Genomic DNA, 25765 nt, shown 5'->3' on the forward strand with positions numbered 1-25765 from the left:
GTCACAGATAGCTTGAAAGGGATCATTAACATTGCATGTCACCTGTGTGTTTTTATTTGGATTGCTACTGTTAAACAACAATTATTAAGATTTAAAGGAGCTATAGTCAACCTTTTTTGAAAAACGGATGCTAAAATAAAAATAATGTTTCAAATTTTTTTTTAGAAAAAATAAGCTTCATATGTGTTTCTATTTTAAAATGACCACACAAAGCGTAAAATAATTATAAAATAAAAATTTTGGCCATTGTCAGGCTGACACTTTGTTTACATTCTTGTCTATGTTAGACTAGAATGTAAACAGAGTGTCGGCCCTACAAAAAAAAGTTGACTATAGATCCTTTAAAGCTATACTGTGTAAGTTGCTCAACTAGTGGTCAGTAGCGGTATTGCTTTTTTCGGCCGTTTTTCGGCCGGAGTCGTCGCGGACCACCGCCGCGGACCACCTGTTGCGGCGCCGCAAACCACCGCGACCGATAGTAATCCGTGGAGGGGTAGAACGCATGGTAGAACGTAATTTTCTGGCCAGGATTTGTGGATTAAGAGGTTAAAATCCTTCACCATGGTAAACACTGTAGCCAAGCGGAGGCGCTTCCTGGAGACCAGAGCAGATAAGCTGTGATTGGCCGGTAGTGTACCATGTGTGCATGATCGGCGATGTGATTGGGCAACGTATACACAACGTATACAGATGATGCAGATTACGTCATTTTGGCGCGAAATCCCGCCCCTGTCACTGCTAAGAAGAAAACATATAAAGAGAAGGCTTCAGAAGCTGAAAATAACAGAGTGGGTGTTCTAAAACTTTAGCGATTTAACAGTTAGGACAATTTTAAGATTTGTTTTATAAAAAAAGTTACATGGTACAACTTTAAGGTTTTATTTTGACAAATGACAAAAAAGAAAAGAAAAACTGCATTCTCTATTGTCTGATAATGTCAAATACCTTTAATAAGTCATTGGATTTTGTTAGGCATGATTTTGCTCAGTTTACACAAAGTGATTGGTCCATGTTCTTGTATGCAGGGTTGTATGTAGCCTTGGCAAAGCAGTGGGCTGCTGCTCGATCACACTCGCACACAGCAGCCTGGCACTTCTTGTTGGTATCTGCAGACACAGATTTGGTCAGGGAGTAGTAAGGTTTAGCATATGCCAGCAATGAAATTGTTATTATTTGATACACTGTTTATATAATATGTATTGTATGAGCTTCTGCTTTCTAGTGAATGAATTGCATACATCAAACTACTAACTCTAGTGTCGTTACTGGCATGCCATAAGCCAGAAATGTATTCTTGAATAATGCTAGGCCATTCAATTCAACAAACAACACTGACAAAACTACTGTGAATTACATTTTATTTAAATCATATCAAAGCACCAATCGTTCGATTAGTGTTACCTGTACAGCTGACTTGTTGGTTGGTGCAGGTATAGTGATAAATCAGGATATATGGAAGGTCGATAATGGCTGTGCAACCGGGTGTCGTTCTGGCTGCATAGTAGCAATCATCATGGATTTTACAGCACCTGAAAGTTATGGGGGAAAAGGCAAACTTGGGCAGTTTTTATGCTCCATATACTTAGTATAATATAGTATAACATATTTAGATTTTTCTTTTCTTTCAGAATATACAAATTTAACCAAACAGGTTAATTGAGGTGTGTTTATTCCAAAGAATGGGATGTTTTTTTGCCTGTGTACATCAACTTAGTCTAAAAGCACAATATATATGGCACAGCAACAAATCCAAATGTCTTACTTGTCAACCTCATCACGAGGGGTAGCTTTCCCACCAATTCCACACCAGCAGCCATAGTCATTGTAATCCAAAGGGCTGGCCCCTGGTTGGGCACACTGGATCAAGCGCCCAAATTGCCAAAAGGCCTTTGGCAGCAATGCGCCACTGGCCATGCAGACTAGCAGGGAGACATGATGCAATCAGTATATTATGACATTATAGTTCAATACAACAGTTTGCAGGTCTCCTCAAGACATTGGTACAGTACAGTACAGTCAATTATACTCTAAAAATCACACCCAATATGAAGTGAGCGGTGGTCGTGCTTGCATAACGTCTTCAGACTAGGATATAGGTCTAGGATGTAATGGTGATGTAATACAGGCTACACAGTACACACACACACACACACACATTGCAATGGCAAAACGCTGAGGAAAAAGTGGCTACAGACACGCACAGCCACTCTATGGAGCGGTTTACCACCGCTCAAAAATAATCTATGGTAGGTAGGCTATTAACCTTATTAAGGTAAGATTATAGGCACTTTAAATAAAATGTAATACTAAAGTACGTTATTATAGAGAAGTAGTAGTCATAATCAACATTTTCTTATTTTCTCTTTTGTAGAATTATTATGAACCTATTTTGGTAGAAATATTATAAGCTGATTTTTAAAATAAATGTTATAGCATAAAGAGTTTAACCTTTGAGCATGTCATTATAGGCAAAAACTTTTTACAAAGGTTTCAATAAAAAAGGGGTTAATTGGGGGGTGCCACTCCCCTATTCACTCCACTATTTCCTGTCAGTCTACTGTCCTATCAATAAAGGCATGAAGCCCAAAAACAAATCTTTAAAAAAAGGGGGCTTAAGTGGTTAAAGGGACTCTTAAGTGATTAAATTATAGTTGTTTGCATCAGACTTACCAGTGAGAAGCAGCAGTGACAGGTGGTAGGTGGTGTTCATGGTGACAGGGTGAACTCAAGAGCCAACAGAAATAAACCCCTTTGGCCAGACCTTTTATATGATGTGTTAGGAGGATGGAAATATCAAGAGATAAGGGGTAAATAACAGGGTTGGCATTATGTCATATTGCGTAATAAAATACACTTAAACTCAAGTACTTTGAAGTTATTGTGCTTGACTTGACTATTGTTTTGGGTCATTTTATGCTTTCACTCCACAATATTTGTCCAATACTAGTGTAGTTATTAATCATGTTAAAGGAGTTTAGCAAACAAAGCACACAACCAATCACATTTATTATTTTTCTTTACTCTTGGAACAAACAAGCATCGGCTTTAGATTAGTCTCTACACTATGTTTAGATGTTGTAGTGTTTAGATTGATGTATGCTTCAAATTAGAAATATATTGCCAAAGTATATATACCAAACTATGCATATTATACAATATTTATATAGACATTAGAAATTATTAATTGCAAATCAAATACCTTCATTTAAGGGGGAAATTGGAGGTAGGAATAGGAATCTCACTTGTATAAAGTGTTGTGGAATATGTATTCCATTGACCATTGATATGTAAACATTACTTAGTTGTTTTCTTACCACTGTTGTCATTTGGGATACCAATGCCACAAAATAAGCTAAAATAATCTTATCCTTATTCATATTTAATTTGTATTCCCTTGATAGCACTCCTTGCTTGCTTTTCTTTGTTTAAATGAGAGTTCTGTTCCACCAGGCTGCTATCATAACATATGTGTAGGTTCCCACACATTTTCACACCGAGCTGTGACGTGCACTGCTGTTTTATGTTAACACGAATACATGTAGGAGTACAAAAGCATGTACTTCATACGCTTTTTTCATATCTTCTTTAAATATATATTTTTAAACATGTACAGAAGGAGGCCGTTAGAGTTGTGACCTGATCAAAAGAGATTTCAAAATACCTCAAAAGAAAAGTTCTTGGGGATTATAAGACTGGAAAGGGGTACAAAAGCATTTCTCAACACTTAAAACCACTTGAACTCTAGTGTCCCAATATCAGAGCAAACATTGAGCGAAGATAGCCTACTAAAGCAGAACTATACAAACTGACAACACGCTGCATCGAGAGCTTGTTGATTGTCCCTTTTTGGGAAAGAGATTTAGACTTACAAAAGAAAAAGGAGCCGATCAAGTGTATAGTATAGTGTTTAAGTGGTTAAGCCGAGGACTTGAAACCAAATATATTGTGTACTTTTAGGGAATTGTAGAAATACAATTTTGAAGCCTAATTTCAAAATGTTGCTTTAACAAAATGCAGCATTTCCCTTTTTCCAATTGAAAATGTGACACTTTATCATTTAGTATTTTTTTTACATTTTCTGAAGCATGAATTTAGGCATCAGTTCTCCATCAGTCCAGGCATAAACAAATAATGACATTCCAGGATCTAACTCTCACCAAGGGCAAATGCCACATGGTCAAGGTTACAATGAAACCCTAATAGCAAAACCCTAATAGCAAAAAAAGTGCACAGCACACCAGTCCTTATGAGGTGCCGGCCAACAGGACAAACTATCAATGAAAAAAAAGAAAAGAAATAAGTGTAAAGCCACACACTCGTAGCTGCCATGTACATTTTGGAGGACACAGAAAAAGAAACAACGTTTCGGACAGACAAGCTGCCTTCTTCAAGGTCGATGAAACCCTAAGGCTTCCTACAAACAGTAACGTCATATATCGTCTCCGTGTCGTTCGAGAATCAGAGTGTCGTTTGAGAATGAGTCTCAGAAGATTCAAGCCAAGAGGCTTGGAAGAGACATGAAACCATGTGACTTCCATAGAGTGAATTGGACCCATCGTCCTCCCCTCATTCTCAAACGACACGGAGACCATATATCACTCTTTAGTGTGAATGCGGCCCAACAGAGCTAGAACTTGAAGGTTTGTGTTCATTTGAGGCTTGTGTTTGAGTCCACAGACAAACAAACTGGAAAAATCAGACGACCGTATTCGGTGTCTACAGGACTTGTGAGAATACCGTAAAGACTGTTTTAGGTAAAAGTGTCACTCTTCCAAAATATGTATATCATTTTGAAACAGACCTTTTAATTTCTAACATACAGCTCCCCCTGTCGCACCTACAAATTATTCACACTCAAAGTTAACCACCCACATCATGGCATGTTGTGAATAGTAGCTCTACTATTTTTGAACATTTTCAAAAAGTTGTCTATTTTCACACCAACCTTGACCTGATTTGTAATCCATTATATAATTTTAGAGAGCGGTCAGTCAGTCAGTCAGTCAGTAGGTCAGTCACAATGCATTTCCACCTTTATCTCTTCAGCAACTGATCCCAATTTTCACATGGCATTGGCCATTAGCATTATACAGACGCTGACGGAGCCCGATTTCCATTTTTACCAAATTCAAGCTATTATTTAGCGTTTTTAGACCACTTCTGTTCAACACAACTTCAGCCTGTTGTCAGGGCAACGGTCCGTTCCTCCAGGCCATGGGATCTGTAACCCCACACCCACCAATCTCACAGTTAGGAATGTTGCAGTCTCTCTCTCTCTCTCTCTCTCTCTCTCTCTCTCTCATGTGGTTTGCCTGCATGCACGGGTCACTCATGCACCGGGTGCATTTCTGTTAAATTATTTGTATCCATCAAAAAATATACACTCCTCCATGGGCTGCTCCTTACATTATGATGCCCCCACATATTCTCACGCACGCACCAGTTACAGTTACTTTCTCCATAACCCACACTCTGCACATATATTGGAGCACATATCTTCAAACGGGTAAGGTCTAGTGGATGATTAATCTTGAGACGAGCACAATTGCTTAATTGGAATATGTCCATGCCTGAACAAAGGACACACACACAACCTTGTACAAAGGCGTCATAATTTTTTATGTAAATATCAATATTTGTTTCTGTAATAATGCAATTCTAGAATCAAATATGTTCCATCACTTAACAGGCTTTAAGCAAACTCTGTTCCCAAATACTGGGGGTCAAAAACTCAAAAGCAAATAAAGGGTTGCAGTTTTGTCAATAATTTCAATTTAAGTTGGTTTTCATTTAATTTCAAGCTGTAATAGTAAGTACAGCTACAGAAACACAAGAGGTAGTTTGTCAATCTGACCAAAGAAACAAAAAGGTCACAGATTAAAATAACCAATTAAGGCTGCCACAAAATTATTGAGAGCCAACAAAAAAATAAATATCCAATGTCCATGTAAAATACCTTTAATTTCCAGAATGATTCATTGGATTTTGTCAGACGACTTTGCTCATTCATCACAGTATAATAAATTCATCATCACAGTCAAGTGAATGAACATTGTAATTGTTTTCAGGGTTGTATGTATGCTGGGAAAAGCAGTGGGCTGCTGCTCGATCACACTCACACACAGCAGCCTGGCACTTGTCATTGGTATCTGCAGACACAGATTTGGTCAGGGTTATATTACGTCTGCAATGATATTTTTTATTATATTATAAACACAGTTAATATAATATGAGTAGGAGCTTGTGCTTAGATACCAAGTAATTCACATAGACTGTAGAAAAATATGGACGAAGCAAAGCCATTGGTTTCTATGCAGCACAAATGGCCCTTTCTACCCCTTGGAATGAGTGTCGCCATCATAGAATTGTAAAGGCATCAGAGATGCTATTGGCTGCCAACGGTCACGTGCAACGCAGGGATACATGGGAGAATGTGGTCGGAGCCTCCCGAAATACAGCACACGAAGAAGAACACAGCCGGCTGGTATCAGTTTAGTTGGCCACGCCCCCCCCCCCCCCCCCCCCCCACAACTTTATAATTTATTTTAAAATACATTGGACCACATTTCGACAAAACGAATATGATGGTGATTGAAAGGCAATTTTTAACTAGCGATAGGAACCATACAGTATTCATGAAAATGTTAATTAAGGTTAGAAAACGAAAGGGGGAAATGAATGGGATCCAATGGAGGGCAATTCTTTTTGCGATCGGCCGGGGGGGAAAACAGCACAACTAGCGGCCAATCATAGGAAGTTTTAGTTCCGTATTGGAGTCATTTTAAATCGGCAGAACTATGCCCCTGGTAATTCATGCACAGCCCTACATTTTTAGCATGGGTCTCCCCAGTTGAAATCAAACCTCCAACTCGTGGCATTTAATGAGCCAGAAATGCAGTCTTGAATAATGCCATGCTACTCTACATTACACCAACATGCTGCTGTAAATTACATTTAGTTTTAAACCGATCAAAGCACCGATCATTAAATTAGTGTTACCTGCACAAGTGACTTGTTGGTTGGTGCAGGTATAGTCATAAGGCTCTGTATATGGGTTGTCGATCCAGGATGTGCAGCCTGGAGCCCTGTCTCCATAGCAGTCATCATGGGTTTTACAGCACCTGAAATTATGAGGGAAAAGTCAAACTTGGGGAACATTTTAATTCTGTATATCCTCAGCATTTAGAGAACATTCAGATTTGTTGAATTAAAATATTTTAGACATGCCTGTGCAGGATCTACATCAGTGTTTCTCAACCACTGTGCCTGGGGACCTTTGGTGTGCCCCTGAGAAGGGTCAATTGTGCCCTTTGAAACTGCTTGAAAGCCAGTATTGTATTTATCATTTTAAAAATGATTTAAACTACTGTTGTGCGACAGCCTTGTTGTATGATGAAGAAGCAGGGCTTTTTTGCGAAGAAACATACAAATTTGAAACTTCTTCCCGACAGTGACGATATTTACACCCCCGTATTATGTTGGTGTGCCCATGGATTCTTGGGACATGAAAAGTGTGCCCATGCAGAAAAAAGGTTGAGAAACATTGATCAAACCTAGTCTAAGCACCAGCAGTGGCATTTAACAAATCAAATGTCTTACATGTCCAGTTCATCAACAGGGGTGCCTGACCCACCATATCCACAGAAGCAGCCATAGTCGTTGTATTTCAAAACATCGACCCCTGGCTGGTTACACTCAATCATGGCTCCAAATTCCCACAAGGCCTTAATGGGCACGAATGCACCACTGGCCAAAGTGGCCATGCAGGCTTGCAAGGAGACATGAGGCAATATCAGTATATTATGACTTTATAGTTCAATAAAACTGTTACAGGTCTTCTCAGGTATTTTCAATGGCACTCTCAAATAATCAACAGATCACTTGACTTTAAAGAAACGTTTAAAATCAAATGTATTAATATTGTAAAAAAGAAAAAAAAATCATGATAATTTAACAAGCTACCTCATTTGTTTTCATTTGTTTTTGGGGAGGAAGATGTAAGCCTGAACGTTGTATGTAAAAAAAAACATGAGCTTGTAGATTTGGTATTTTAGCTATTTTTTAAAACACAAGTAGTTAAAGGGACTCATATTAGAGTACTAATTGTTCACATCAGTCTTACCAGTGAGAATCAGCAGTGACAGGTGGTAGGTGGTGTTCATGGTGACAGGGTCTGCTACAAACAGAGCTGAAAAGAAAGAAGTCCACACACCGTCTTTAGCTCCCAATGTTTGGACCCCATATGGGTCTTTGGTAACAGGTGACTGTTAAATACAAAAAGGAGGTGAGTAGCAGTGAACCCCAGCTGCTCACAATGTTAAATCAAGTAACCCAGCCCACCCAAATGGCTGCAGTGGACAAGGTCTAGCTAGCCTATACACTATACAGGGACAGGGTAAAACACATTTTAAAATAGGGTCAGGGAATGAGGGGGCTAAGAAGAGTAAGCACAGTAATGCAAAGTAATACAAGTAAACTGCAAAACAAACAAACATTGTGCTGTGCTACACATCATGAAACCATTCAACAAAAAAGGTACAGCATTTACAAGTTATATACTGTAGGACACAAGCATGGACAGAACAAAAATGGCTTAAGCATATAAAATCATAATTAATGCCTATACAGAACATAATGACACATATTAAAATAGGGATTATAAAAACAAACAAACCAAAAGAAAGCTAACCCAGGAATGGTTTTATATCAAACTCCTCATTGAGGCCGTGAGGAGCCATAGTGTTGAGTGTATAGATAAAAAAGGCCTCACGTTGGAGAAGGAGCTGATTATGGTCACCTCCACGGTCAGGCTTATTAACCTTTTGGATACCCCAATATAGGCCTATCTTAAGGAGGTGATGCTGTGACCTTTTGTTCAAAACTGTCTGCCTCACTTATGTTGCTTCTATGTTCACTAATCCGAGTACGTAGGGCTCTAATAGTTTTTCCTACATAAGCCATTCCACAGGGACGTTTAATGAGATATACAACAAAAGTAGTGGAACATGTAGATGGCTCCATGTAGGGACGTGCTGGCCTGGGCCCCTGATTCAGCCCGGGAAAAAAAGTTGGAGAGGCCCTCATTGCGCGCTATAGAGAGAGATCTCTCTCTATAGCGCTGCTGCTACTCAAAGATTTGCCATTTCAGATCATGACAAGTGACAAGCCAGTGGGCCAATTACATGAGTTAAATGTTGTCGTTGTTGGGTGGAAACCTTGTATGTCCAAAACCGTTTGTTTTGTATTTATCATTTTAAAAATGATTTAAACTAGTGAAAACAGCCGATCTACAAGCACACAACGCCTCACGGTGCGAGGTGTTGTGTGCTTGTAGATCGGCTGTTTTCACTACTTTTGTGCGACGGCCTTGTATGATGAAGCAGGACTTTGCTTTGCGAAAGAAATTACAAATTTGAAACTTGGAGATACAAGGTTTCTGCCCGACAGTGACGATTTACTTTGTTGACTGCCCAGCCCCCAAAATGGAACGAAGGCTGACATTTTATTTTTACTTTTTTCCTAATGGCCGGCCTGGACCGGCCGGGAATGAACCGACCGTTCGGTAGTTGTCCCGCTTTTCCCAATGGCCAGCACATCCCTGGCTCCATGTATGGTCATTTTCTTGCCACTATGAGGATGAGTGAAAAACTTCATCTTAAGCTGCACTGGGCACAGTGTGAGCATTTATAGTTGCAGAGAGGAATGTCTGAAAGGAATGTGTGTTTAGCAGGAGGACTATAAGCGCAAAAGTTGGTCCGTCTAAAAAAAACAGTTTAGGGGGCTCATTCAATACATTTTACAATACATTTTCCATTCAATATGCCAATGTTTGAGAAGGATCTTTCTAAATTCAAAGCCCAATGGGGAGAATATTTTTTTTGTTTGTTTTGTGTCTCTTGTGGAATTCAGGCATTCCTCCTGTGTGGCAGACTCAAAACGTTTAGCTGCATTGTCAGTCCATTCCGGCTGCTTGTATTTGATATGACCCATTGGACCTACATACTCTTCTAGCACGGTGGAACTGACTAACGGGGAGACTTTTAATAAGATGACGAGGGTGAAAACTGTCTCCATGAAGTAAAGCGTTTCCTATCCGTAGACTTGCGGTATGTCTGTAGCTGACCCCCCTCTTTTTTCACCAACACATCCAGAGAACTGCTCTGAGAATCACTGTACTCCAGAGTGAATCTAAGATGTTCAACCCGAGAGTTTAAATAGTCATGAAAGAGAGACAGACTATCAGCCGTATTATCCCATAATAGGAATAAATCATCTATATAACGATGAAAAGTAATTATATTGGAGTAGAAAGGGTTCATCTCAGAATTCTAAATGTAAGAGAGAGCTCGAACAAACCTATGTAAAGATTGACATGGCTGTGCCCTTAATCTGAAGATAAAAGTCATCTTTAAATTTAAAATAATTAGTAGTGAGAACAAGTTCAGTGAGTTCACTTATACATGCGGTGCTGGGTTTGTCAAGAGGATCTCTTTGTCTTAAGAAATAATTCTCAGCTTCTATACCTCCATTATAAGGTACGGTATGTTGGCAGGCCTATAGAGGCTGGACACATCAAAGGTGACTAAAAGACAGAGGGTACATTGTTGGCTTTCAATTTGTTGATACAATCACTAGAATCTCTTGTATAAGAAGAGAGACAGGTAACCCAGGGCTTTAACATATAATCTATATTTGTCAGACATTATTTGTCAGAGAACCAATCCCAACTATGGGCCTGCCAACTAAAGGCACAGTTAGTGATTTGTGCATTTTAGGGAGTGTAGTCGAAATGATTGGGTGATCAGTTCTCATAAATGACAATTCACCTTTACTGAGCTCCCCATTATTAAACAAAAAGGTTTTATTGTACAAGTGCATTGAACTGATTTGTGGGGTCAGAAGGTAGTTTTCTGTAGAAAGTAGTGTTAGCTGTCTTTTTCACAGCAGTAGTCACTCACTTGTATTCTGAATGACTATACTGCCCCGGTCGGATGACAATGGTGGCATCCTTACTCAATTCATTAAGGCAGTCTCTTTCAGCTTTGGAATTATTGTTGATTATTGTGGACCCAGTAGTCATTCAGGGTCCACAACATTGTCTGATAATGTCAAATGCCTTTAATAAGTCATTGGATTTTGTAAGGCATGATTTTGCTCAGTTTACACAAAGTGATTGGTCCATGTTCTTGTATGCAGGGTTGTATGTAGCCTTGGCAAAGCAGTGGGCTGCTGCTCGATCACACTCGCACACAGCAGCCTGGCACTTCTCATTGGTATCTGCAGACACAGATTTGGTAGTAAGGATTAGCATTGTTATTATTTGATACACATGAGCTTCTGCTTCAAAGTGAATGAACTGCATATCAAACTCCTAACTCTAGTGCTGTTACTGGCATTCCATAAGCCAGAAATGTGGTCTAGAATAATGCTAGGCGACTCAATTCAACATTATACACCAACAAAACTACTGTGAATTACATTTTATTTAAATCATATCAATGTGCCAATCGTTTGATTAGTGTTACCTGTACAGCTGACTTGTTGGTTGGTGCAGGTATAGTCATAAATCAGGACATATGGAAGGTCGATAATGGCTGTGCAACCAGGTGTCGTTCTGGCTGCATAGTAGCAATCGTCATGGGTTTTACAGCACCTTATTAAGGTTATGGGGGAAAAAGCAAACTTTGGCATAACAGTTTTCCTCGTTATAGAACATACTTTGATTTTTCTTTTCTTTCAGAATATACAAATTCCACCAAACTGGAAAATTGAGATTGAGTGCAATTGAGTGTTTATTCCAAAGAATGGGATGGCACTAGTATAATAATGGATGTTAATTTAAACTTCTATTTTAGACAGAATGCTTTTATCTTCAGCCTGTGTACATAAACTTATTCTATAAGCACAATATATATGGCACAGCAGTGGCATTTAACAAATCAAATGTCTTACTTGTCAACCTCATCACGAGGGGTAGCTTTCCCACCAATTCCACACCAGCAGCCATAGTCATTGTAATCCAAAGGGTTGGCCCCTGGCTGGGCACACTGGACCATGCGCCCAAATTGCCACAGAGCCTTTGGCAGCAATGCGCCACTGGCCATGCAGGCTAGAAGGGAGACATGATGCAATCAGTATATTATGACATTATAGTTCAATACAACAGTTGCAGGTCTCCTCAAGCTATTGGAACATGCACAGTCAATCAGGGACGTGCTGGGCCCCTGATTCAGCCCGGGAAAAAAGAGTTGGAGAGGCCCTCATTGCGAGCTATAGAGAGAGATCTCTCTCTATAGCACTGCTGCTACTCAAAGATTTGTGACAAGCCAGTGGGCCAATTACATGAGTTATACTTCGTCGCTGTCGGGTGGAAACCTTGTATGTCCAAAACCGTTTGTTTTGTATTTATCATTTTGAAAATGATTTAAACTAGTGAAAACAGCCGATCTACAAGCACACAACGCCTCGCACCGCGAGGCGTTGTGTGCTTGTAGATCTGCTGTTTTCACTACTTTTGTGCGACAGCCTTGTATGATGAAGCAGGGCTTTACAAATTTGAAACTTGGAGAATGGAAACCGGCTAATGGCCGGCCTGGACCGGCTGTTGAATGAACTGGCCGTTCGGGAGTTGTTCCGCTTTTCCCAATGGCCAGCACGTCCCTGCAGTCAATTATTAATGTGGTTGCCTAGAGGGCAATCTGGCTAACCATCGTCAAATAAAAGGGAAAAACAGCGCCCTCTCTGTTTTGTTCCTTTCCAGCATTAGATAGTCTGTTCTTGAGAGACTATGCTGAGGGCAACACATATTATTATACAACACTTTATTTTTATTCTAGATAAACAATCCAGACGATAAATATAAGTCCATTGAGGTCAATGGGGGAGTGGTGCTAGCTCGAGGATTGGTCGAGCTTCACATGACAATTTGGCTATCCAGACAATATATACAGGCAACTACACTCTTACTAGTACTCACCCTACAATCTATGTAAGCTATGAATCTTATTAAGATCATGATAGGCACTTTAAATAAAATGTATTACTACATTTTAGTAATACGGTTTATTTAAAGTGCCTATCATTATCTTAAATAAGACTTTAACTAAAGTATGTTGAAATATAATTTTACAAGCCACCTCACAAATTATATAGAAGTAGTAGTCATAATCAATATTTTCTTATTCTTTTCTCTATTTTCTGGTAGAATTATTATAAACCTATTTTGGTATAAATATAAGCTGATTGTTAAAATACATTTTATAACACAGAGAGTTTAACCACTTAATCTCTGGAGTCCCTATTTTGAGCATGTCATTATAGGCAAAAACCTTTGAGAAAAGTTTCAACAAAAAAGCGGCTTAAGTGGTAAGGGCCTATTAAGTGATTACATTAGTTGTTTGCATCAGTCTTACCAGTGAAAAGCAGCAGTGACAGGTGGTAGTAGGTGGTGTTCATGGTGACAGGGTGAACTACAGAGCCAACAGAAATAAACCCCTTTGGCCAGACCTTTTATATGATGTGTTAGGAGGATGGAAACATCAAGAGATAAGGGGTAAATAACAGGGTTGTCGTACAGGATATTGCGTAATAAAATACACTTTAACTAAAGTACTTTGAAGTTATTGTGCTTGACTTGCCTATTGTTTTGGGTCATTTTATGCTTTCACTCCACAATATGTGTCCAATACTAGTGTAGCTATTAATCATGTTAAAGAAGTTTAGCAAACAAAGCACACAACCAATCGCATTTATTATTTTTCTTTACTCTTGGAACAAACAAGCATCGTTAGATGTTTCTATACACCAGGGATGGATTAAGCCCAGCGAAGGCCCCTAGGCGATATTTTTTTAGGGCCCCCACCTTCCTTTTTAGGGCCCCCACCTTCCACCATTACCCCCCTTCCCTCCCGACACGCACTACCCAGCTCGGATTTTAAACCATCATAATCATCTGTGGGCCAAGAAAGCACCTGTAGACGACAGAGGAGGGGCCCAAAATTGTTAATGACCACGCAGCCCAGTTCCCCCAAGGGCCCCTGGCAACGGCCCCACCGACCCAATGGTTAATACAGCCCCGCTACTGTAGTATTTAGATTGATATATGCTTTAAATTAGAAATATATTGCAAAAGGATATTATATTATACATACCTACATATTATAGTATGTTATAATATGTATATATATATATATATATATATATATATATATATATATAGAGAGAGAGAGAGAGAGAGAGAGAGAGAGAAATTATTCATTGCAAATCAAATAGCCTACCTTCATTTAAGGGGGAAATTGGAGGTAGGAATCTCACTTGCATAAAGTATTGTGGAATATGTATTCCATTGACCATTGATATATAAACATTACTTAGTTGTTTTCTTACCACTTTTGTCATTTGGGATACGAATACCACAAAATAAGCTAAAATAATCTTATCCTTATTCATATTTTATTTTTATTCCCTTGATAGCACACCTTGCTTGCTTTTCTTTGTTCAAATGAAAATTCTGTTCCACCAGGCTGCTATCATAACATATGTGTAGGTTCCCACACATTTTCACACTGAGCTGTGACGTGCACTGCTGTTTTATGTTAACAAACAAGAATATGTGTACAGGAGTACAAAAGCATGTACTTCATACACTTTTTTCATATCTTCTTTAAATATATATTTTTAAACACGTACAGAAAAGAGATTTCAAAGTATCTCAAAAGAAAAATTCTTGAGGATTATAAGACTAAATAGGGGTACAGAAATTTCAAAGTACCTCAAAAGAAAAATTATTGGGGATTATAAGACTAGATAGGGGTACAAAAGCATTTCTCAACACTTACAACCACTTGAACTCTAGTGTCCCAATATTGGAGCAAACATTGAGCGAAGATACGAAAGCAGAACTATCTAACTCTCCCCAAGAGCATAATGCCATATGGTCAAGGTGACAATGAAACCCTAACAGAGCTAGAACTTGTAGGCTTGTGTTCATTTGAGTCCACAATCAAACAAACTGGAAAAATCGGATGACCATATTCTGTGTCTACAGGACTACAAGTGTCACTCTTTCAAAATGTGAATCTATCATTTTGAAACCAACCTTTTAATTTCTAACATAGAGCTCCCCCTGTTGCACCTATGAATTATTCACACTCACTCAAAGTTACCCACATCATGGCATGTTGTGAATAGTAGATCTACTATTTTTGAACAATTTCAAAAGGTTGTCTGTATTTTCATACTACCTTGACCTAATTTGTAAAAAGAAAAGGATGATTAATCTTGAGACAAGCACAATTGCTTAATTGGAATATGTCCAAGTACATTCCTGAACAAAGAGCAAGGGCATTATATATATGTATAAACCTTGTGCAAAGGTGTTATTTTCAATGTAAATATCAATATTTGTTTCTGCAATAATACAATTCTAGAATCAAATATGTTCCATCCTACTTAACAGGCTTTAGCCAAACTCGGTTCCAAATATTGGGGGTCAAAAACTCAAATAGCAACTAGAAAAATATTGTTCCTTCGAAACAATTGTGGGCTCGCTTCAAGCCAGAAAACAATGGCTATAAAAGCACAAAATGTCAAGATCGCAGGCAGTGCTCTCTTTGACGTTACTGACGTCAAAGATTGGTCCATTTTGTTCCAAAAATGTGTTGTGCAAAAGTTGACCCGCTGGTGGCGCTATAACAGGCCAATGTGAGAAGGTTGGTATCTGTTCCTTGACCTATTGGGAATGTGCTTGCAAGATTTCACGCACATCCCAGGCTGTTAGTGCGGTATGCTATGTATTCCCGTATAGGATTTTTTTGCTAAAATTGATTTTTTTGCTGTTTTGGCTTCTATAGGGACCAAACTATCAGAAAATGACGGGGGTCAAATTTTCAGACCCCTCCCTCATTTCCTGTGGGCGGGTCACTTCAGTTTTGGCCCTATTCGGCCTTGTTTTCCCAATTTCCCATAGGATTTTTTTGCCCAAATTGATTTTTTTGCTGTTTTGGCTTCTATAGGGACCAGACTATCAGAAAATGACAGGGGTCAAATTTTCAGACCCCTCCCTCATTTCCTGGGGGCGGGTCACTTCAGTTTTGGCCCTATTCTGCCTTGTTTTCCCAATCTCCCATAGGATTGTTGTGCCCAAATTGATTTTTTTGCTGTTTTGGCTTCTATAGGGACCAAACTATCAGAAAATGACGGGGGTCAAATTTTCAGACCCCTCCCCCATTTCCTGGGGGCGGGTCACTTCAGTTTTGGCCCTATTCGGGCTTGTTTTCCCAATTTCCCAAATATTTTTTTTTTGCTGTTTTGGCTTCTATAGGGACCAAACTATCAGAAAATGATGGGGGTCAAATTTTCAGACCCCCTCCTCATTTCCTAGGGGCGGGTCACTTCAGTTTTGGCCCTATTCGGGCTTGTTTTCCCAATTTCCCAAAGATTTTTTCTGGCCAAAATTGATTTCTTGCTGTTTTGGCTTCTATAGGGACCAAACTATCAGAAAACCTATTCACCTATGTATTCCCATAGGAGTATTTTGCTCAAAATTGATTTCTTTGCTGTTTCGGCTTCTATAGGGACCAAACTATCACAAAATGACAGGTTTCCAATTTTCAGACCCCTCCCTCATATCCTGGGGGGGAGTACTTTACAGTACTTTATAAACAACTTCACAGTATATTCTGAGGCTATTCAATAGTTTAGGTAGGAACAGTTCAGGTGAGGAGGATGGGGTAGCATTTATACTTCTGACCTGTTATTATTCTTGTCAAATACAGGATCTATTCATCGTCACTGTTATCTATGTCCTCCCTTAAGGCTCATTCCCACTGGGCCAGATAAACAGATACAAACATATATTTCTCCATTCAAGTGGATGGTAAGATACAGATAAAAGAAAATATCTGTCTCTTTTAGCTGTGTCTTACCATCCACTTGAATGGAGAAAGATATTTCTTTATCTGTTAATCTGACCCAGTGGGAATGGGCCTTTATACTGTTGGCAAAGTCTCCAGTCCAGTGCCATAGCACTTGCAGAGACTGACTGTCCCTTGCAACCTGCTTTGCAGCCAAATGTGATGAGCTCAAGTATTGCCTTTGGAGCAGGGAGGGCAAGACACCTGACTAGAACATACCCTCCACTCTGTGAATTCCATCAATTCCCTTCAATTGGTGGAAGCTCAGAGCTCAGGGCAATTGGACATCGGTGTCAGCAGCCTCTTCGATGTGCGAAGTTCTGCGAACCTCTTCAAAATCATGTCCCTTATGAAGGTATCATATATGACAAAGAGCATGAAAGAACTGTCCCTTGAGAAATACTCAAGCAGTCCCTGGCCTAACATGTCAACTTCTCCTTGGTTGATCACACAGTCAGGAGTTCCTTGATGGACATAGTGAGCTTCATCTCTGGATGAAGACTTCATATTTTTTAATGACTGATCCATATACAACTAATATTACCTATCAAAGACAACTCGACCCTCAACATAGCCAGCCATCATCGTTATGATTCGTTTTGCTGAATGCATCCTGAAGATCTGACAGCTTTTTGTCTTTTTCATGTTCTGAAGCACACCCATGGCATCAACAATAAGAACTTTGACAGAATAATCGTCCTCCGTCAGATCATATATGGGACACATGGAAGATCTTCCTACAGGGGCTCTGCCCTGGCATCTTCAATTGCATGCAAAATCTGAACCCCCTCATGTTCTGACAGTTTGGTCCCTAAAGAAGCCAAAACAGAAATGAAGAAAAACTAAATCTATGGGAATATAGAGCCGAATAGGGCCAAAACTGAAACCCCCCTCCCCCTCGCCGCCTCAGGAAATGGGGGAGGGGTATGAAAATTTGAACCCTGTCATGTTCTGATAGTTTGGTTCCCAGAAGCCTAAACGGCAAACAAAACAATTTTAGCAAAACAAAAAAAAAAAAGAAAATCCTATGGGAAATTGGAATGCATTGCCGAATAGGGACAAAACTGAAGTGACCCGCCCCCAGGAAATGAGGGAGGGGTCTGAAAATGTCAACCCCGTTATTTTCTGATAGTTTGTTCCCTATGGAAGCGAAAACAGAAAACAAAACATTTTTTGCAAAAATATCCTATGGGAAATTGGGAATACATAGCCGAATAGGGCCAAAACTGAAGTGACCCGCCCCCAGGAAATAAGGGAGGGGTCTGAAAATTTGACCCCCATCATTTTCCGATAGTTTAGTCCCTATAGAAGCCAAAACTGCAAAACAAAGTATTTTTGCAAAATATTCCTATGGAAATTGGGAATACATAGCCAAATAGGGCCATAACTGAAGTGACCCGCCCCCAGGAAATGAGGGAGGGGTCTGAAAATTTGACCCCCATCATTTTCCGATAGTTTGGTCCCTAAGCCAAAAACTGCAAAAAAATCAATTTTAGCACAAAAATCCTACGGGAGCTGTATTTTGGACATAGCATACCACACTATGTGTTCATGATTTGAGGTGTTTTTGGCTTTGGACACTTTATCGCTGCTTGCAGCTATATTTATTATTATTATTTTATAATTTTTTTGTGTGCACTTCATAGGCATGTTAGATAAAGGTCCTTAGATTGCGTGTAGAATGTTTCATGCAAATTGCAAAAAAAAAATCCTAGAATAAAAACGGGTTTAAGCGTTTTACAAACTGCTCAAAATTATATAGCGGCCCCCTTTGGCCATTTGGGGTAAGATTGGTTTCAGTGATATTTGAACTAACCCTCTACACTATTTTGTCATGAAAATGTGACTTTGCTTGTATGTTTTAGAGGCAGAAGAATAATTTGCATAAAAATGCAATATTGTTTGAATTATTTAAAAAAGCATGTTTCAATGTTAAAGAAATCCGATCTGACAGATCTTTAGATATCGGTCCAAAGTTCACGTAAAAAAAGTTTTGTGCACGTGACGCGAAAATTCCAGAATAAAAGCGGGTTTACGCGTTTTACAAACTGCTCAAAGTGGCGGAAAATCGAAGGGCGGAGCTTACTTAACAACGACACAGATGTCTTCCGCTTGAGTCAAAGCACGCGTGTAACAAGTTGCATGTCTTCAAACGAAACGAGTCATGACTTATGCCCGTTTGACCGTATTGGTCCAAAGTTCATGTGAAAAAAGTTTCGTGCGCGTAACGCGAAAATCCCAGGAGGAGATAGATTTTTACTGTTTTTCATATAATTCCAAATTGTGGGAGACCTAAAGGTCAGAGGTCAAAAGTCAGAGGGTAAAAGTTGTTCGGCATGAGGAGACGCATACGTGTATACAGGTTTCATGACTGTAACTCAAACACAGCATGAGCTATACCTGTTCAAAGTTCGCACTTTCGAAGGCTTCCTACAGCGCCACCATTTGGCCGATTGCTATAGAAAATAATAGCACACTTCGCCACTGTAAACTGAACACATTGATGTTTTTATTTTCATTTTCTCACTAAGTATGTAGGAGTAGAAAGGAACCGAAGTTCCCGTCTACAGTATGATAGATAAACAAACTAGAAAATGTGCAATTTGGGAAATTGCGAGTGTGGTCGCCCGCCCCGCCCCGGCGCGAGCCGCGGGGATGCACCTCTGGGACCCCGAGGAAAACGCCGGGGCCCGAGGGAGAGGACGCCGGGACGGATACCGTCGGGGCCGTGCGACGCGCGATTCGAAAAGGTGCCGTTGGGATCCTGCGTTCTTGATGTAAGGATATGGTTTCTTGTTTTAAAGAAATAGGCTCCTCCCACAAGTTCCGCAAGGCGATTACGTTGTCGCGTCGCTCCCGAGATTGTTTGTGTTTCGTTTTGAGAGGGTCGTTCCCCCTGAAAAACACGTTTTGGCACGAAACGGTTACGTTTGGCGCGTTTGTGGCGCCCCCTAAGGGTCGTAGTGGAAATGCTTTTGGGGATTTGTTGAATATCCCACCCGCGACTTGTGGTTAAAATTTTGTGTTGACTGGATGTTTCGTTTGTGATTTATGGCTGATTTTTGCAAAACGGGCCCGTCCCGCTAAATTTGGAAGCCTGTTACGGACGAACGGTATGGACTATCGAAATATCGCTTGAATATGTTTATCGCATGGGTCCAGAGATCATGTGTACCGATTTTTGTGACATTTGGAGAAAATATGTAGGAAAAGGAGCAAAAAGTGTGTTTTGATGAAAATTCAAAATGGCGGAAAATCTATCCTGACGCAAATGGGCCTGGCCTATATGGGGAGATGCGTCATGACCCAAGGAATCCAGGGAAACGATAATTTTAATTTTCCGACCTACGGTTCAAGAGTTACAGGCCGAAACGTAAAGTGGGCTGTTATAGCGCCACCATGAGGCTGACTGACAATATTATTTTTTATTTATTCCTTGAACTCATTATGCATCTCCTCTCCAAGTGTTGAAACTGTAGCCCCTATGGTTTGCAAGAAAAAAAATAATTGAATGTGAGTTTTTGCTATTCCCATTATAAGTCAATGGGTTTGGCCTGAAACGGTTACGTTTTGCGCATTTGTGGCGCCCCCTAAGGGTCGAAGTGGAAATGCTTCTGGGGATTTGTTGAATACCCCACCCGCGACTTAAAATTTGGTGTTGACTGGATGTTTCGTTTGTGATTTATGACTATTTTTGGCGAAACGGGCCCCTCTTGCTAACTTCGGAAGCGTGTTCCGGACGAACGGTATGGACTATCGAAATATCGCTTGGTTATGTTTATCGCGTGGGTTCAGAGATCTTGTGTACCGATTTTTGTGACGTTTGGAGAAAAAATGTGGAAAAGGGGCAAAAAGTGTGTTTTGAAGAAAATTCAAAATGGCGGAAAATCTATCCTGACGCAAATGGGCGTGGCCTATATGGGGAGATGCGTCATGACCCAAGGAATCCAGGGAAAAAAAAAATTTAATTTTCCGACCTACGGTTCAAGAGTTATAGGGCAAAACGTAAAGTGGGGTGTTATAGCGCCACCATGTGGCCGAATGATGTAATTATTTTATAATTAATTCTTAAAATTATTATGAATCTCCTCTCCAAGTTTTGAAACTTTAGACCCTATGGTTTAAGAGAGAGAAAATAATTGAATGTGAGTTTTTGCTATTCCCATTATAAGTCAATGGGGGAAATTAATTCACTAATAAATTCATATCAATTAAACGATACAACTTTTCTCTTATCGCAATAATAGCACACGATTCCCGATGAAGCCGGTTGATTTGACATATGGCGCGAGTGTGTGGCGCAAAAACTGTGGGCCGTGAAACGCGCCGAAAAAAAGTTGACCCCCCAAAGAAATAAAGTTTCCCTAGGACTATTAGTAAGAGAAAGTTAGCCTTTTGCTACATCAATCTGGGAACTAAATCGAAATCACTAACTTTCTTCACAAATGTGTTCATAAAGGTGTCTACTATCACCTCTGAACTTTGTCAAACCCATCTCCCTTGACATACTTTGTGGGAGCCAATCAAAGTTGGGGGTATCGGGATACCCAGGGCCTGGGATTAAAGGGGGAAAAATAAAAAATGACCAATATGAACGTATGAGGTGTGTAATTAGGGTATTGTTGTGCTGCTGAATCCATCCCAACCATTAGTTATCAGTAAAAATGACTCCTTGGCCTTAAAAAAAGCCTTAATTGGCTAAGGCTTAGCCAATCATGTCATTCGAGTTCACCTGTGTCATGTTAGTCCCTGTTTTAAACCCTGTGTTTGAGTGTTCCTTGTCAGATTGTATCCTGTGTGTCATGATGTGTGCTTACCCACCCGATCTTGAATAGTTTTCATGAATTCAAACCCTACTCCAACTTTTTTTTTATTGACAAAATATTATATGTCTCATGGACAGACAAAAGTAGCTGTGGCCTATTTTATGGCCAAGGAGTCATTTTAATTGAAAACTAATGGTTGGAATGGATTCAGCAGCCCCAAAATACCCAAATTACACACCTCATACATTCATATTGGCCATCTTTTATTTTTCCCCCTTTAATCCCAGGCCCTCGGGATACTCAATAACTTTGATTGACTCCCACAAAGTATGTCAAGGGAGATGGGTTTGACAAAGTTCAGAGGTGATAGTAGACACCTTTATTAACACATTTGTGAAGAAAGCTAGTGATTTAGATTTAGTTCCCAGATTGATGTAGCAATAGGCTAACTTTCCCTTACTATATAGTGTGTTGCCCTGTTAGGGCAACCACACTAATAAATAAATAAATAATGACAACATCTAGAGTGTGCTCGCCTTATAGGCGAGCCCACAAATAAAGAGTTGCAGTTTTGTCAATAATTTCATGAACTCAACTAACTTGACTTGTTGGTTTTCATTTAATTTCGAGCTGTAATAGTAAGTACAGCTACAGGTACAGAAACACAAGTTTTGTCATAATCTGACCAAAGAAACAAAATGTCACAGATTAAAATAACTAAGGATGCCACAAAATTAATGAGCAACAAAAAGAAATACCCAATGTCCATGTAAATAAAATACCTTTAATTTCCAGAATGAGTAATTGGATTTCGTTAGGCATGACTTTGCTCATTCGACACAGTGAAGTGATTGGTCTACGTTCTTGTTTTCGGGGTTGTATACATTCTGGGCAAAGCAGTGGGCTGCCACTCGATCACACTCACACACAGCAGCCTGGCACTTGTCATTGGTATCTGCAGACACAGATTTAGTCAGAGTTATCATACGTCAGCAATGATATTGTTATTATTATATTATAAACATAAACACGTATCCAGAACGTCTTAAGTTATTAATGCACAGCCCTACATTTTTAGCATGGGTGTGTTACCTGTACAAGTGACTTGTTGGTTGGTGCAGGTATAGTCATAAACCAGGGTATATGGGTTGTCGGCAAGGGATGTGCAACCTGGAGCCCTTCTGGCTGCATAGTAGCATCTATCGTGGGTTTTACAGCACCTGAATTTATGAGGGAAAAGTCAAACTTTAGAGAACATTTCAATTCTGTATATCCTCAGCATATAGAGAATATTCCGATTTTTGTTGAATTAAAATGTTGTCTATAGAGGGTATGCGCATGCATAAAGTGAATGGCAATTCGAGTGGCAAAGTGAGTGGCAAAGTGAGTTTAACGTTGTTTAACCTCAAGGCCATAAAGTAGTTTTTTGCCACTCAGTAGGCGTTGCCTACTAACTTCCGGGTATGATGATGTCACGCGCATACCCTCTATTTTAGACATGCCTGTGCAGGATCTACATCACCTAGTGTAAGCACCAGCAGTGGCATTTAAAACAAGTCAAATGTCTTACATGTCTACTTCATCAAGAGGGGTGCCTTTCCCACCGAATCCACACCAGCAGCCATAGTCGTTGTATTTCAAAGGGTTCATCCCTGGCTGGGCACACTGGATCATGCCTCCAAATTGCCACAAGGCCTTTGGCACTAATGCGCCACTGGCCAAAGTGGCCATGCAGGCTAGCAAGGAGACATGAGGCAATCAGTATTATTATGATTTATAGTATAATACAACTGTTACAGGTCTTCTCAGGTACTTTCAATGGCACTCTCAAATAACCAATGGATCAATTGACTTTAAAGCTACGCATTTAAAATCAAATCAAATGTATTATTAATATTGTAAAAATATATTGTAAATCATAATAATTTAACAAGCTACCTCATGAATTATAGAGAAGTTAATTTGCCACAGTCAGCATTAGATTTTGGGGAGGAAGAATTAAGCCTGAACTTTGTACGTAAGAGATCTTTTTAAAGGTTAAAAATCATGAGCTTGTAGATTTGGTATTTTAGCTATTTTTCAAAACATAAGTGGTTAACAGGATTCATATCAGAGAACTATTGTTCACATCAGTCTTACCAGTGAGAAGCAGCAGTGACATGTTGTAGGCGGTGTTCATGGTGACAGGGTGGGCTACACAACTAGCACAAAAAACTCTTTGACCAGACCTGCTTTTATAGGTGGTCGGTGGATGTGTTAGGGGGGCTGGAGATAAGGGGGAGTTATGACACAAGGGTACTTGTGTAGTTGCTAGTTAATGGTTTTCAAACAAAGAACATAACCAATTTATCTAAAATATATAGCATTCCTTATTCTTTTTCTTTATTCTTGAAACCTACAAGCACCAATGAAGCAAAGCATGAATAGACAGTTTTAGGTGTGTCTATATAGATACTGTAGTATATTGTAGTATGCATATACTGTTTCAGTACATCAAAGAAGTACTTAGCCTACTATCACAACAGTATGAAGGAGATCATCTATACTGCAATATTTCCATTTGCCATTACATTCATTAACTGGCAATTAACTATTCAAGGGGAAATGTGTTGGTAGGAATCTCACATAAAACATTTCATTAAATATGTATTCCACTGAACATTCATGTGTAAACTATATTTAACACATTTGTTTTCATCTGTTGCCATTTGTCTTTTGATTCCTTGATCTTTATTAACCCTATACAGTGTGCACACCTCCTCATTTTGCTTTGTTGACATAACATGTGTAGGTTCCCATACATTTTCCCCCTGAGCTCACAATGTCCAGTTGTGAGAAAACAAATATACTTCGTACATATTGTACTTTTTCACATCTTCTTTAAAAGTATTTTTAAACATGCATATATATATATATATATATATATATATATATATATATATATACCGGTATATATATATATATGGAAAAAGCACTCGTGGGGTTTACGAGAATGTCAAAAGAGATTTATAAGTACCGGTATTTCAGACTTTTTTAAATTATTATTATAAGACTAGAAAGGCACAAAAATAAAATCTAACTGTTTAAAACAACATGAACCCCAATGCCCCCCATTCTGGTGTGAAAATATATCTACAAACTCAAATCTTTCCAAAGACCAGGCATAGTCAGGCAGTTTATGCACAAATGAAAGATATTCCATGCTCCAACTCTCCACAGGAGCTGAGGAACGCTAAGGTGACAAAGAAACCCTAGACATGGAGTTCTCAGAATGTATTACACCAGGACCCCATTTTATTGGTGACATTTTCAGGTGATGAGTCGGTCAGAACCACCGATCTGACTCCGCCATTGCCTCATGGTGGCGCTAGACGAGGGCCATGTGAGAAATGAGTTTGGCATGGATCGGGGCAACGATAGCGGAGATATGAGTAGGGGAAAAGTGTGACTTGACAGACAGACTGACAGACTGACAGCCAGTGGAGGTTTGGATAGTAACTGCGACCTGACGGTCGCAATTAATCTGTACGCCGTCTGACAGTGTCGCCACCATGGTAACAATGCCCAACTGACATCAACAAAGCCCAACTGACATCACTGACTGACATCACTACATTGCCCAAATTTGGAGATGACATCACAGACTGGCCAGGACACGGAACACCATATATGGGCATAAAAGAGTGCCAGCCAGACAGACGGATATTGCACAACTGTGGACATCGATGGTGGCTATTCTGCCCAACAGGCAACCGGTCTGGGTTCTCCAACATTACTTCTGAGACTCCTACATTCAATCCCTCAACGTCATCGCACACCCCCGGGCACAGGAAATGGCTGCCCACATGAGGAAGACCCTTTTGGGAAGCCAAGACATGTAAAGATCTTTCCAGTCTCGTCTCTGAGGTTGTGGCATGTGTGTCCTTAGTGGTGAGGAAAGCTTTGTCTTATCCATCTCAGAGAAGCACTGATAACAAGCATGGTTTCCATGAACACAGTGACAACCATGGCGTGGCGTTCTTAGAGAGGATGACCTTAAAGGACAACTTTAGTTTTTTACAACAAGGGTTCATATTTTAGATTGTA

At 39.7% G+C, this 25765-nt stretch overlaps 2 protein-coding genes across 2 annotated transcripts; both read right to left on the bottom strand.

The window, feature by feature from the left end:
• Nucleotides 1-10829: 10829 nt before the first annotated feature.
• LOC308295457 (phospholipase A2-like) lies at nucleotides 10830-13455 on the bottom strand (the record flags this gene model as incomplete). The annotated part of the gene is made up of 4 exons (XM_080738507.1): nucleotides 10830-11277; nucleotides 11526-11653; nucleotides 11953-12109; nucleotides 13413-13455. The coding sequence occupies 4 exons, from the start codon at nucleotides 13453-13455 to the stop codon at nucleotides 11156-11158; spliced, it is 450 nt and encodes a 149-aa protein (XP_080594633.1). The 3' UTR covers nucleotides 10830-11155.
• A 9054-nt stretch (nucleotides 13456-22509) lies between these two features.
• LOC308295458 (phospholipase A2-like) lies at nucleotides 22510-23858 on the bottom strand (the record flags this gene model as incomplete). Its single annotated transcript, XM_080738508.1, has 4 exons — nucleotides 22510-22634; nucleotides 22772-22899; nucleotides 23250-23415; nucleotides 23819-23858. 4 exons carry the CDS (start codon nucleotides 23856-23858, stop codon nucleotides 22510-22512), a joined length of 459 nt encoding a protein of 152 aa, XP_080594634.1.
• Nucleotides 23859-25765: the final 1907 nt, after the last annotated feature.

The sequence above is a fragment of the Nannobrachium achirus genome (assembly GCF_963921795.1).
Source record: "Nannobrachium achirus genome assembly, chromosome: 12".
Taxonomy (NCBI): Eukaryota; Metazoa; Chordata; class Actinopteri; order Myctophiformes; family Myctophidae; genus Nannobrachium; species Nannobrachium achirus.